The sequence below is a fragment of the Rattus norvegicus genome, chromosome 6 (assembly GCF_036323735.1).
Source record: "Rattus norvegicus strain BN/NHsdMcwi chromosome 6, GRCr8, whole genome shotgun sequence".
Lineage (NCBI taxonomy): Eukaryota > Metazoa > Chordata > Mammalia > Rodentia > Muridae > Rattus > Rattus norvegicus.
This window is the reverse complement of record NC_086024.1, coordinates 103,823,570-103,837,512: the sequence shown is the minus strand read 5'-3', so window position 1 is coordinate 103,837,512 and position 13,943 is coordinate 103,823,570. Positions and strand designations below refer to the sequence as shown.

General features: G+C 41.6%; 2 protein-coding genes across 16 annotated transcripts in view; one reads left to right on the top strand and one right to left on the bottom strand.

Annotated features, from left to right (window-relative positions):
* Rad51b (RAD51 paralog B) overlaps nt 1-8,123 on the bottom strand; it is a 544,534-nt gene extending 536,411 nt beyond the window's left edge. For 2 of the 12 annotated variants that reach the window (XR_005506073.2, XM_039113277.2), the window contains exons 1-5: nt 7,926-8,018; nt 5,392-5,667; nt 4,857-4,962; nt 2,888-3,001; nt 86-202 (exon numbers count right to left, since the gene is read on the bottom strand). Coding sequence is in view for 10 of the 12 variants with exons in the window: in XM_039113277.2 (XP_038969205.1) it covers nt 86-202; nt 2,888-3,001; nt 4,857-4,940 (315 nt within the window). In the remaining 2 variants the exon portion in view is untranslated. Of the gene's footprint in view, nt 1-85; nt 203-2,887; nt 3,002-4,856; nt 4,963-5,391; nt 5,668-7,925 lie in introns of all 12 variants that reach the window. The other 10 variants (XM_039113282.2, XM_039113283.2, XR_010052147.1 and 7 more) reach the window with 9 other exon arrangements.
* An 869-nt stretch (nt 8,124-8,992) lies between these two features.
* Zfyve26 (zinc finger FYVE-type containing 26) overlaps nt 8,993-13,943 on the top strand; it is a 63,657-nt gene continuing 58,706 nt past the window's right edge. For 3 of the 4 annotated variants that reach the window (XM_063261931.1, XM_039112292.2, XM_039112291.2), the window contains exons 1-3: nt 8,993-9,103; nt 9,559-9,854; nt 11,487-11,565. In XM_063261931.1, the coding sequence (XP_063118001.1) occupies nt 9,661-9,854; nt 11,487-11,565 (273 nt within the window). In that variant the 5' untranslated portion in view covers nt 8,993-9,103; nt 9,559-9,660. The remainder of the gene's footprint in view (nt 9,104-9,558; nt 9,855-11,486; nt 11,566-13,943) is intronic. The other variant, NM_001108038.1, reaches the window with a different exon arrangement.

The following is a 13,943-nucleotide window of genomic DNA, read 5'->3' as shown; positions in this document are numbered from 1 at the left end:
TTTCATGAGGTAATTTATGCTTTTCTTTAATTAAACATTTCTCCTAGCTCTGATACTTATAGAAGAGGGGATGGGTTTCCTTTACCTCTGTGAGAGATCCACAAGGCACACCACCATGCAGTGCTTCATCCAAAGCACCAAGGGTAGTAGATAGGAACGCTGGTGAGAGATGTGCAGACCTTCGTGTCTTTAACTCATAAGCCTGTACGAGAAAGGCATCACATCTCTTTCAGTTGCTAATCAATCAAAACCACAAACCAAATCTCTAACCACAAGCCACCCTTCTTTCCTCTGTTATTCATTTGATCAGCGAGTATTTACCCAGTGCCAGTGACTGTGGGATTAGAACACCGAACAGCTACAATGTTAACAAGAGGCGGGGATTTACAGACTACACCTGACCCAGACCTGGTGGTCTAAAAACGCTTCACTGAAGAGCCAGATGTCTGTGCAAAACTCTAAATCCACTGTTAGAGAAGCAAAAGGAAGGCAGACATTCCTGTCAAAGAGGCAAGGATGTGCACAGAAAGAGTGAAAAGTGGGAGGCTAAGAGAAACTGCGAATAATGAACAAGACAACAGCTCACTCAGGATGGCTGAAAGACAGCAGTGTGGCAGTGACAGGGCTGGAAAAGCAAGCAGGGGCCTCACACCAGAAGCTCCAGGACAGAGGTAGCATGATGATGTGATTGTTTCAAACTCAGGGTGATTCCTGAGGCACAGCTTGAAAGAGGCTAGAGAGGGATGAGAAATGGCCCCTAAAAGATATGCACGCTAAATCCCTGGAGCCCGTGTGAATGTGACAATACTTGAAGAAGGGGTCTGCAGATGCGACTAACATAAAGTCCTTCGGATGAGGAGATAATCCTGGATTATGTGTGGACCACAAATGCTAACCAAAGTATACATCTAAGACAGAGGCAAAAGCAGTTTCACTGAAGGAAAATGTGACAGGAAGATAGAACAGAGAAGGGGAATGGCCACAAGCCAGAGAATGCCAACCTTCTCCAGCAACTGGAAGAGGCTAGGAAGGGATGTTTCCCTAGATGCTCTGCAGAGGGTGCAGCTGTGTCTGAGCCTGACTGTGAGACAACTTTCTCCTCCTCAAATCCACCCATTTGTGGTAAATACAGCAGATTATCACACTTTTGTTCTATGTATATGGGTGTTGTGCCTTCATGTATGTCTGTGCACCACAGGCATGCCTGCTGATCGAAGAGGCCAGAAGGAGACACTGGATACCCTGGAGCTGTAGTTATGGTATGAGCCACCATTTGGGTGCTAGGAATTGAACTTGGGTCTTCTTCCAGAGGACCCAGAGCCCTTAACTGCTGAGTCATGTCTCCAACACCACAAATTATTATTTTGGGAAGATGCTAAAGCTGGCCTAGAATAGTAGTTCTCAACCTGTGTTGAGAACAACCCCCAAAAGACCATCAGAAAACAGATATTTACATCATGATTCATAACAGTAGCAAAATTACAGCTATAATATAGTAATGAAACTAATTTTGTGGTTGGGGGTCACCACAACATGAGGAACTGTACTCAAGGGTCGTAGCGTTAGGAAGGTTGAGAAGCACTGGCTTAGAAGACGAGCCCGAAGAGATAACACTGGGAAGTAAGGCGCATGTCAGGAAGCTATTCCAACCATTCCGAAGGGCAATACTGACAGCGTGGGGAGCTTACCAGGAGTGGAGATGAAAAGAGAGTACTCATAGATGCTGTACGGCAAGTTTGCAGGGTTTTACCATGACAAATTCTTTCTCTTTTTAATTTTCAAGTCACGATCTGAAAGCAAGTGAACTTAAGCACACTCTCAACACACAACAGAACACAAGAGTGAACGGTGAGTCACACTACCCAAACTGGCAACTGAGAAAGGCGGTCTGAGGAAAGTAGGAGCTTCACCTGGTGAGAACTAGGTCCAGTGGCTCCATAATCATCCGGAATTGCTAAGTGCTGAAATATACGTGACAAGGACTTCAAGGGGCCTCCGGATTCCTCACCTACGGTCATGGCAGCCATGAGCAGAGCGAAGCTCCTGTACCAAATTACCTCCCTGTACTAAGTCATCATCCTCAAAGGTTCCTTTGTGCACAAAACAACAGTTCAAATTGTGGGTCCTTTGTGACCTACAGAGGCACTTGACTTATCTCACCCAACGTCTCACGGTTTGCCATTAGACAACCGGATATACAAAAAGTCTGCATGGCACGAAGATAGCTCATGACTGGTGGCAACCAGAAAGAGGTAAGATGGTGTTGTAGCGGAAGAATGAGCCAGAAGGGGCCAAGGAGTGTCTCTTCGCTTCTCTCTTTTCTTTCTTTTAGGTTTTACTCTTTCATATGGAGTATCTTAGCCGTGAGACTAAGCCTACTTCCTAGACTTCCCAGACTGCCTTCATAGTAACCAGAACTCCAGCCTCTGCTGCACCACCACACTGATGTGGACACCATCTGTCCAAACACAGCAACAAATACTTTTCGAACATTGTCAATATGCATTCAAGACCTATCCTCTTCAAATACGCCGCTTGTATCTTTTTATGATTTTCTACTTTTGGAATAATGTCCGAAATCCTTAGCGCAGTTTACAGGACCCCATGCTGCTTCCAGCTTCTCTCCCTGGCTGCGTCTTTACAACTCTCCTCTTCACTGTGTTCCCTGGCACAGCCTATGCTATTTGAAGAACAGGCACCCTTCTCACAGTCTTTGCATTTGACATCCCAATGCTAGACACTTCCTTGCCCCAGCTCTATCTCTTCCCAATGTGTTTGCCTGTCTCCCCTATTCACCCTTCACATTTTAGGTAAAGCATTGCTGTCTTGAGGGAGCAATCCTGCCCCCCAAAGTAAATAACACCCCTTATTGTTAAGTTACACGAACCGTTTGCATCTGTGGGGCACAGGCCTTGCTTACTGTATGCAGAAGCTCGTGGACACCTCTATAACTCAGGCCAGTGACTTTCATAAGTTCTAGTGGGGAGAGATTTAAAAAGTCCTAAAAAGGAAAAAAAGTAAAGAGAAATAGTTTAACATGCATGTGTAACAAAGATACAAGAATTAAAAAGAAAATTTCATCATGGGCTTTTTGATTTAAAAGAAAAGCAGGGGTTGGGGATTTAACTCAGTGGTAGAGCGCTTGCCTAGGAAGCGCAAGGCCCTGGGTTCGGTCCCCAGCTCCGGGAAAAAGAACCAAAAAAAAAAAAAAAAAAAAGCAGAAATAAACCAGAAAACTTTTGGTTGTCACTATTCATCTCTAGGGAGAAATTAAATTTATTGCAGATATATGTATGCATCTTTTACATCCTACCACTGAGCTTCTTCATGCTTATGTGCCCCTTAACTCAGACATGTGAGGCACAGCCTTATTTCTACTCTATTACACAGTCTCCAGACGGCATCTATCAGTGTCTTGGGAGATGCCCCAAGCAACATAAGGAAGAGCACCCCAGTCCAAGTTTTTAATGAATATTGCACTTGAGTTTAGGTCCAAATGTATGCCCAGAAAGAACAGATCAAAAAGTATTTGAGGCTGGGTGGTGGTGGTGCACACCATTATTCCCAGCACTCAGGAGACAGAGGCAGGTGGATCTCTGAGTTCAAATCCAGCCTGGTCTACAGAGCCTGTTCCAGGACAGTCAGAGCTACAAAGAGAAATCCTGTCTCAAATATAATCGAAAAATAAACAGTGTTTGGTTTCTAAGTTAAAAGTTAGCTCAAAAAGAAAAAGTATTTGACAACTGAGTAAATAATTCATACTCTTAAAACCACTTAAAATATAAACATTATTAAATGAATTAACAGAAGAAATTAAAGTATTCTTAAAATGATCAATCCCCCAAAATTATATGTCGTGAAAAATATGTTTACTAAAGACAGAAATTCTATTTATTTATTTTTTTTTTTTTGGTTCTTTTTTTCGGAGCTGGGGACCGAACCCAGGGCCTTGCGCTTCCTAGGCAAGTGCTTTACCACTGAGCTAAATCCCCAGCCCCAAAGACAGAAATTCTAAAATAAAACTTTAGCCCTATTTACCCTCTTAAGAGGGGCTTTCTTCATTACTACAAGATGTAACATGTGAGGGAAAAAAAAATAAACAAAGTGAAAGGAAAGAAAAAATAAACTCCTGCTGTATACATTTATGAAGAACTATAGACATACTGTGGGGCTGGAGGATAACTCAGTCGCAGAGCACCTAAGCCTGCGGTTCAACCCTCAGAGTTAGTAAATCATAATAATAACACAGATTGTTAATCTCGTGCATCCACGCTGTAATCTCAGTTAAGTCACATTTCCCAAGTAACAATGAAACTAAGTTGTAAATGGATTAAACTTCTCAGGAACTCCCCCCCAACTCCCCGCCCAAACATGGAAGAGGAATTCTTCCTTATGTTATGGCATCCCCTAAAATACAAACATTGGACTTAAGTAAATAAAATTCCAGCTGAAATGCAACCTAAACCATGTATGGGAAGCACCCCTGCTTAGCTTACTTTTGTACATCTAAGCTTTTCTTTTCTGTCTATGGAGGTGAGGAGTCAACATTGGGTTGACAATCTCTATGGTCTGACCTCCGAGGCAAACTTGGTGGTCCCAATTTAGCTACCTGGAAATCCTCTAGTCACTACTTCCCTGGAGCTAGGAGTTCGGGTGTACACTGCCAGGACTGGCTTTTCATGACAATGCTGGTACCCAAGCTCAAGTCCTAGTGCTTACGTGGCAAGGACTTTACCGACACCATCATGGCCCCAGTCCCTACAACGCTAAATCTTTATAACCCAAGTTTAACAGTTATTAATTATACGTAGAGTTAATCTGTACATAAAACTTAACTAAACGCACATAAACGTTACCTGACAGTTAACAATCTGATATCTGCATAAACGGTCACACAGCTCTTGAGACAAACCCGCCCTCCTCAGTTTCTTGCTGCTCATATTTCCAGGTTTCCCAAAGAATCTTGAAAAACAAAAGAAAAAAAATGGCAGTGGACAGACAATACAAAACTCCCTATAAAATAAAGTGCTTCAAACGTCTCTATGTGTGAAACAAAACATGGAAAAGTGCTAATGAAAAAGTAGGAAAGACACTTTCTTATCAACCACGGACACGGAGAAAGAAGGCACCCTCAAAAACACATGCCATGCAACCCTTTGAGGATACGTGACTTTAACAGCATTTCACATTTACACAGTGGTCTAGTTTTCCTTTTGTTGCTGTGATAGAACACTGACCAAAAGCAAGTTGGGAAGAAAGGGTTTATCTGGCTTACAGATTACATTCCACTGTCAAGGAAAGTCAAGGCAGGAACTGAAGGCAAGAGCTTGAGGCAGAAATGGAGGGTGAGATCACAAAGGACTGCTTGCTGCTTGCTTCTCGCTTGCTTACCAGGCACTCTGGCTCACGGAAAGGACCACTGACAGTGAGCCAAGAGCTCTTCCATCAATTATTAGTGATCAAGATGTCCCCACAGATACACACACAGGCCCATCTGATGGAGACAGTTGCTCAGTGAGATTCCCTCTTCTCCCAAGTGTCAAGTATCAAACTGATTACCACGACTAGCCATCACTTATCACATCTTGAGATACTGAGTGTTATTAGCAAATTTCATTTGGTAAGGTAATCTTCAAGATGCATTTCCAGTGGCAACTCTTTCCTGAACTGTAACAAGAATGAAGAGACATCTGCTAAATATCAACCATGCTCCAAAACTTTCTATTTAATATTCCTGACAGAGTATAATAAAAGTAGAAATGCCTTTTTTACCTATTAGAAACCTATTGTGCAAATGTCAGCTATCCCACTGTCATCAGAAAATAAATAAAGAGTAGCAGGTTTAGAGTTTCATCAGGCAGTTCGCCTCTGAGACCTATCCTCTTACTCATTACTACTGTAGGACCACAAATCTTATTTCACCCTTGCTTTTTCTAGAATCAGAACAAATCTCAATCAACTGTTACCAATAAAATTCATTATTATACTAGCTGTTTACTATCCCATATAGAATTAAATTCTAGCTTAGATAGCTAAATGAGGCTGATGAAGTGTTTGTCTTCAGTATTTGTTGTGATCTCTGTGGTAATGAATGCAGAGAAGAGGCTGTGTACCTCACTGAAATGGCAAAGCATGCCCCAGAAATAATAGGAACTCAGTATTCCATGGATAAAGTAATAATAACCAATAACTATGCACAAAAGAACAAACTATATACAAGAATTAAGATTCCTACTACCAACACTATAGCCCGCGTCTACTTAACACCTGAATTATCTGAATCACCTTAAATACCCCTCCTCTCTCTTCATCCCCCATCTTCTACTCTCCTCTCTCCTCACAAAACCAAAATACATCCCCTTTATTTCCTTCGATTGGAACTTTGTAAGGATGATTTGTTTCCTTAAGAGAAAGTTTACCAACCTTTATGTGCTATTCTGTTTCCTACTGCTTTTCAGATGAGGTAGTTCTAGGCAATAACATTGTTTAACGATTAAGTTCAGGCCCTCAAAACAACAAAAACAAAAACAAAAACAAACAAACAAAAAAAAAACTACAACTCCAAATTACAAAGACCCTAGCAGTGACCACTGATCTAATAGTACCACTCTCCTCACTTGCCCCCACTTCTGCTCACAGCTTCAAGTTACTTCCCTACTCTCCCAAATATAATATAAACTCTCCAAATATAATATTCTCCATCCATTTGCTTCTTTCGCCAATATGTCTTAAGCACATGCTACGCTCCCTCCTTTTGCATACATACAATTGAAGAACGAAGAGACATATACTCCAGTAACTACAGCTATGCAGCAAGCATTGTAATTGCTATGTACACGTGCTACTGAAGCAGACAGGAAGAAGTCTCCAATTGGCTTGAAAAAAACTAGGCCGCATGTCACAGTCCTACTAGAAGCGGTTCCCTTAAAAATCAGTTTCATTGCTTAAAATGCTTCATGGGACCATCATATGACAACTTCCAAACTTTTATGGTCACATTTTTTTTTCAACTTGATCCCTTACTTTTAAGCTCTCACGCAAATATAAGATTGCAAGGCACGATCTGATTTGTCTTCCTGGCAAAGTTGTGCTCATATGTCAAACAAGGGTGATTTCTAACTTCTCCTACAAAGCTGGTGTATAATGCTCAAGGTAGGCAATCATCATAGATGTGATTCTTCTAACGTGACCATCCACAACCTTAGATTAGGTTACTTAAGCACATATATGTCCTCACACACTCTTCGCCAATCAGTCACTTCCTCTCCAGTGCTGTTTCCACACTTTGCACTTATTTCTTCATTAATCCGATCTGTGCGTTATTATAGTGTATCCCTTTTTGATGTGTGAGTGAGCGCGTATGTGGGTCTTGAAGACAGAGGAGACAGCATCACAGACTGAGCTTCTATTAGGTGCTCAATAAAAAAAGAGAAGCAACAAAAGCCAGCTGTTTTATGGGTTAATTTTTATCGGGCCCTTGCTATGCTCCAGTCACTACTTTTAAATGCTTTGAATGTTTTTAGTAAACACACGAACTAGCCATGGGTTAGAGCCAGCATTCGAATCCAGAGAACTGACTCCAGATTCCGCGCTCTCAACACAAGTTTGACAGCTTCTAAACTTGCTGGGATCCCTAATTTGCCCAGAAGCGAAAGGAGAGGCATCAAGAGTTAGAAAACCTGACGCAGAACGTCCTACTAGAACAGTGCACTTTCCAAGCATCAGTCGCCTCCCTAGAGGAAGTCGGAAGCCACCGGACCCGGTCCGGGTTCCAAGGACGAGCCCCGTTACAAGCAGAGTACGTGCCTAATACGCAAGAGTCTCCGCGACTCCGGTATCAATATCCACAGGCTCCGGGAGGGAGCACGAGATAATGAGAACACCCCCTCTTCCCCACAACTGCCCCCGTCAGAAAACTCCAGTACCAGGTCAGCAGCGTAGAAATTTCAAAGTTCCCCACCCTCACACAATTACCCGCGAAAGTGCGAGCCGCAATATCTGGGCCGCTGGTTGGTTGATACTCTGACGACTTATCCAATCAGAAGCAGGAAAAAATCTCGGGTCAGCCCCGCTGTATTTTGGGAATTGTAGTTCAGTCTCGAAGCTAATCCTATTAAATTTCTCCTTTGCAGTGATTGTCTAAATGGTGGGGCGGAACCTTTCAAGACGAATGTGAAACAAGGAAAACCTTTACTGGAAACTCTTTTCCTCAGTGAATCGCATTTTAAAGTTATTTCCCGGACCAAAAAAGGGTCTTTTGTGGGCTTGGAGAAAGAGTGGGCAATCTGCCTATTCCCGTTTTGTGATGAGAGCTTTGTTTTTCCTTTGCACTTTTCAACACACTTGGATGATGAAAATGTCCGGGAAATACTAACTAAAGCGTCCCAAACTAAAATATGCATTGGGAAGAAAAATACTGAGTTTAGTTAAAAAATAAAGGAAGTCAAGTAGGTTTAGTATTAAAGCAGCTGCAATAAGAAAAACTAATAAACTTAAGAACTGGTTAGATTACATGATTTGTGAAAAGCCTTTCTTTGCTTTGTTTTCGGTCCAACTCCTCTGTACCGACCTCAGTCTTCTGATGGATATATAATCATATAATATACGTTTATATATGTTATATATTTATAATTGTATAATATATGTTTATATTAGATAGAATAATGATGCAGGAAGATCCAGGACTCCTGTGGCTAAACCCAGCATCTGTCACGGATTAGTACTGAGAAAATGTTGACATCAAAAAACAAACAAAGACAGTGGTGAGTCGGGGGTGTGGAACACAGATATTCCTGGCCCCAGTTCCCCTGAAATAAATGACTGAAGGTGTTGCGAGGAGAGAAATCATAATTAGGGAGGGTCCTCAGCCCTGTAGCTAGCGGATCTAATTCTTCCTTAGCTTCACCCTAGCAATCAGGTGGTATCACGTGACTCAAACAAACATGGCACTTGATTTGCATCTTCCTTCTCCTGAGCCAATAAGAGTGGAGATCTCTTTCGTCATCGCCGCTCCTTCCACCACTCTTGGCAATGGGACCTGTCACCTGACTGGGATCAAACATGGCTGCTCTGGACGCGAAAATGCAATCGACTCCCGGAGCAGGTGAGTGTTAGGCGCTGGGAAGACTGTGAGGGTTCTGTCCACGACCCCGCTAGGGGGAGCATCCCTGTCCCCCAGCCTCCTGGCTCTACAGTTCAGTCCCAGATTGATTTCTCGATCTTTAGCTCTCTGCCTTAACAGAAGGCTCTAACAAGAGAGTTTTCATCCTTACCGAGGCATCCACCCACCTAGAGATTTGGTAGTCTGACTGACAAAATGTTCAGGGAGGAATGCGGAAGTAAATTTATGTGTCTGCGCCTCAGGCTAACACAGATAATAAGATTATTGTATGTGGAGTCTGCGTTAGGAAATGGGACCATCCCTTAGAGAAAGAGACGGTTCTCAAAAAGAGAGAGTAACAGGTCAAATTAAACACAAAACAATCGTTAGCAAAGAAAGTTCTGCAGTTTCCTTTCGGACCAGTCTGGTGGTTTATCTAAAGTTTCGTTTCTTCTCAGCTCGTGTGGTGTTTCTAGAAGGTACTCCACGGATGAGAAAATTGAGAATGTATTTCGTGTAACGCCTCTATTTTCTATCTACCTGCACTCTGTGCTGGGAAAATGAGTTACCCATTTGGGAAAGAGGAAACCACTACAGAGAAGCAGCTTTTTGAATTTTTCTGTGAGTGCCTGCGGAGGGGAGACTGGGAGTTGGCACAAGCATGTGTACCTCAACTACAAAGGGGGCAAGGAGAGATCCCCCAAAAGGTGGAGGACATACTACAGGCACTGGTACAGTGTCCCATTCTGCTAAGGTAAGCCATCCCCGATCTTCCAGGATCTCAGTGAGGAAGATAGTGGTTCAGTATTTGTACTCTGGTCTCTATGCCCCCAGTCAGCTACTTTCTTTTAAAAGTATCCAGAAGTGGAGCACATTTCAATATTCTGGTGTTTTATCTGTGTAATGTGTTTTCCATTTAATGTATTTCGATGGCCTTGAATTACGCTCTGCACCTGAACCACCAGAAGGATGCGGAAATCACTTCTTGTTTATATCCGTATAAGATGGTTTAACTGCATTTTGTCTCCAAAAGATGAATTGCTTCTAAGATCGATGATGTTGGTGCTCTCACAAAGAATTGAAAGTGCATTAACTCAAAATGTTTTCTTTTGAAATAATCATAGACCCACAAAAACCTGAAATATAATAGAGTTCAGTGTAACTCTTTTTCCAACTTCTCCAGTTGTGACATCTCATTCAGATGTACTAAAAACAGCAGAACCAGGAAATTGACCTTAGTAAATTACTATTAACTACAGTAAAAAAAAAAAAAAAAAAAAAAAAAAAACTTACTTGATTTTCACCATTTTGAAATCTGTATTTGCTCTCTCCTTGTAAGTCTGTGCAGTTTTATCCATTCGGGGGTTGATACGAGCCCCAGTGTGATAAAGATAGAGAAGTTCTGCACCCTGCACAGGACTCCTCTCACTCCTTGCTACCGTTCTGTATGCTTACAGTGTGACCCCTTCTTGCCTCACAAGAACCACAGTTCTCCATCCTAGACCTTAAATCAAGTTCTTAGCAGTGCTATTAACTAGTGCCATAGGAGCCAAAATAATACCACGTTCTTTCTCTCACTTTAACTGTTGTGTTTTAATCCTATAGAAGGAATGGATTAGCACATAAAGACCAGAGAAACAAATGACTCTTGTTATCTTTTCCCTCTTAAGCTTATTACTAGCCCAAAATACAGCCTTAAAGTAAGGCTTATGAGTTCCTTTAACTATGTAGTTATAAGTGAATTCCTATGAACTCCCATTATTCTTTTATATTTGATTCATCATCTGTGTTCAAAACTACACTTCGGAGCTGAGTATGCATCCCAACTGAGGCAAGAGTAATGCCATGAGTTCAGGCCAGCCTGGACTACAGTATGAAACCCTATCTCAAAACAGTGAAGGACAATGTGTTTGTGGTGTGTGTGTGTGTGTGTGTGTGAGAGAGAGAGAGAGAGAGAGAGAGAGAGAGAGAGAGAGAGAGAGAGCGCATTCATTACTGCGATTTTCTCTGTAGGAGTATATTTAAAAAATAAGACTAAGACAGGTATGGGGAGACTGTCTGCACCTCCACACACTGGGAAGCTTAAGCAGAGGAAGATCACTTGAGCCCAGGAATTCCAGAGCAGCCAGCATCATAACACTACAGCTGGGACGCTAAAATACAATTAGATAAGGCACAGGCAGTAATGCAAGCTGGAAGTTCTGTGGCTCTGTTTGGTTGGACTGTTACTTACGATTGAGAATTTCACCCTAGGACTTAGCTGTTCCGATCTAAAGTGGGCTGACTGAAAACTGAACTATAAATCTTGAATCACAAAAGAGAAAGGGTGGGCTGAAACTCCTATTTTACTAAATCTTTTTCTTTTCTTTTTTTTTTTTTTTTCCAGATGTGGGCCAGACATCAACCCTCAAAGATTAGCCTGGCTCTGGCTTCTCGTATTAGAAAAATGGTTGCCCCCAGAAAAGGTACGTGGGTTTACATTTAAATTTTTCCCTGAGGCCAGGACTGAGAAGAACTTAGAAGGATCTTGGAAATCTTCCTTCTATCTGTTACTTCCTTTATTTCATGGTTGATTGTTGTTTTTCTCGGGGTTGACTGTGGAAATGATTTGCTTATTAATTTGCCCTGGTGGCTTGACATATCCTATCATTAGGAGTGATACTATTTTGTTAAATATCTCTAGGAGTCCTGCTCTTGAAGAGAGTTTTGTGGAATTCAGTAGTTATACCAAGATAGGTGTGGCATGATGGTTCAAGACTTTAATCTCAGCTACTTAAGAAGCTGACAAAAGAAAATCACTTGGCATGGGCAACAAAAGAGACTGTTTCACAAAAAAGTGTGTGTGTGTGTGTGTGTGTGTGTGTGTGTGTGTGTAAACAAGGAACATTTGACTCAAGAGAAGAGACTCTGGAAAAGCCAGAGGTGAAACCAAGATCTGATCCCCCTCTACCCGTGTCCACTCTCTATTTCATGACTATTTTAACCCATATGGACTTCAAAGTAAGAAATTCAATTTTTGCTGGGTGGTAGCAGTACACACCTTTAATCCCAGCACTTAGGAAGCAGAGACAGAAGTATCTCTACATTTTCAAGGCCAAACTGGTCTACAAAGAAGGTTCCAGGATAGCCAAGGCTACACAGAGAAACCTTGTCTCAAAAAAAAAAAAATCAATTTCTAAGTGTTTCTCATTTTGCCTAATTTTTCTTGTATTTATTGCTTTCATACCAGAATTAATTTTATGTTTATGTTTTGCACATTTGTCCATTCCCACGAATGTCCAAAAAAATAGCAGAATTTCATGTTCTGAATGTAACTTTTTTTTGTTGTAATGTTGTTTTTATTGTTGTTGTTTTTATTGTTGTTGTTTTTTGAGACAGGGCTTCTCTGTGTAGCCCTGGCTGTCCTGGAACTTTGTAGACCAGGCTGGCCTTGAACTCAGAGAGTTCCACCTGCCTCTGCCTCCTGAGCTCTGGGATCAAAGGTGTGCGCCACCACTGCCAAGGCTAAATGAATCGTTCAGAAAGACTAGCAGAAATAACAAGAGAAGCAAAATTGAAAAAATAATGAAACCTAGGATAAATAAGAGTCAGAACTGGAGAGGATAAAAGAGAACAAAAATAAAGTAGAAAAGAAGATTCCATAGCATCTTCAAAGGGAGGGGGGAGAGAGAGAGGCCTTGTTACTGAATACGGATCTTCCCATTTCAAACATGAAGTCCGCTGAACTAACTGACCTTTCCCCTTTGGGGAAGAGGTCTGCTTGCTTACTCGTGGCCTCACTGCTTGCTTCTTCTCTGGAAGGTTGCTCAACACCATCAGGTGCTGGATTTCACGTGCTGGTCTCCTTGGCCTGCCTGGGAATGGTTCCTGTTTTGGCTAGTATCAGACAGATTATCCAGTTCTTAAAGCTCCAGCAATCTACTTCTTTAAACAGTGATAGGGGTGGCTTTGTTGTTTGGAGAATTATAAATGGTTTTATGAGGGCCCAGTCTCTGGGTACATTTTGGAATGCCACAAAACCTGTTGCAGCTTCATGCTCTAGAAACTCAAAGCAGCTTAGTTTTCCAGGCTCCCACTGCCTGCCAAGAGCTGCCTTTTATTATTAGTTGAAGCCATGATGCTGTTTTTCTTCCTGTATTCACTTTTATCTTCTGTCTCTTTATCTTGCAGTGATTTAGGCCTACAAGTGTCAGCATGTGTATAAAGGTTTAGCTACAGCGGTGTTTGCTGATAAGCCGATTCTAAAATCGGAAAGCTAGAAATGACCTTTATGCCCATAGTTCACAGGATCCATTATTAAACAGAAGCATATCTCCATGTAGTGCGCTATGCCACTGTTCCAAATTATATGGTACATGGATTTTCAGCGTCATTAGTCATACTTCTCCTTTGTTGGAAATTTTTTTTATTTGTTATAGTTTATAATTTTTTTGATTTTTCTACATCAAAAATGTATTACTTTTTTAAAATGTTCATGTTGAAATGATTAGAAAATACTCCTTAACCATTTCACTTCCAGTAAAGATTATTTTTAAAACAAGTAGCTGCATCCCATGGTTTTCTTTGATTTGTAAATGAATGTGGCACTGTGTGCTAGGCATGCTTGCCAAATAACATTATATTCCTCCCCTTTGTTTTGTTTTGTTTTTTCAACAACTGGCATACAAAGGCTAGAGAATAACAAAAGCATGGTTGGATGGAAACAGAGTTAGAAGGGCATGCGGGCCAAGGCTTTCCCACAACTGTTTGCCCAGAGCAACAACAAGTCCCAATGGAAAACTGGAGTAATCTTTTTCAAAAAGGAGTCCAGCATGGTGTCGTATTCATCCTAGCAGGAAGGAAA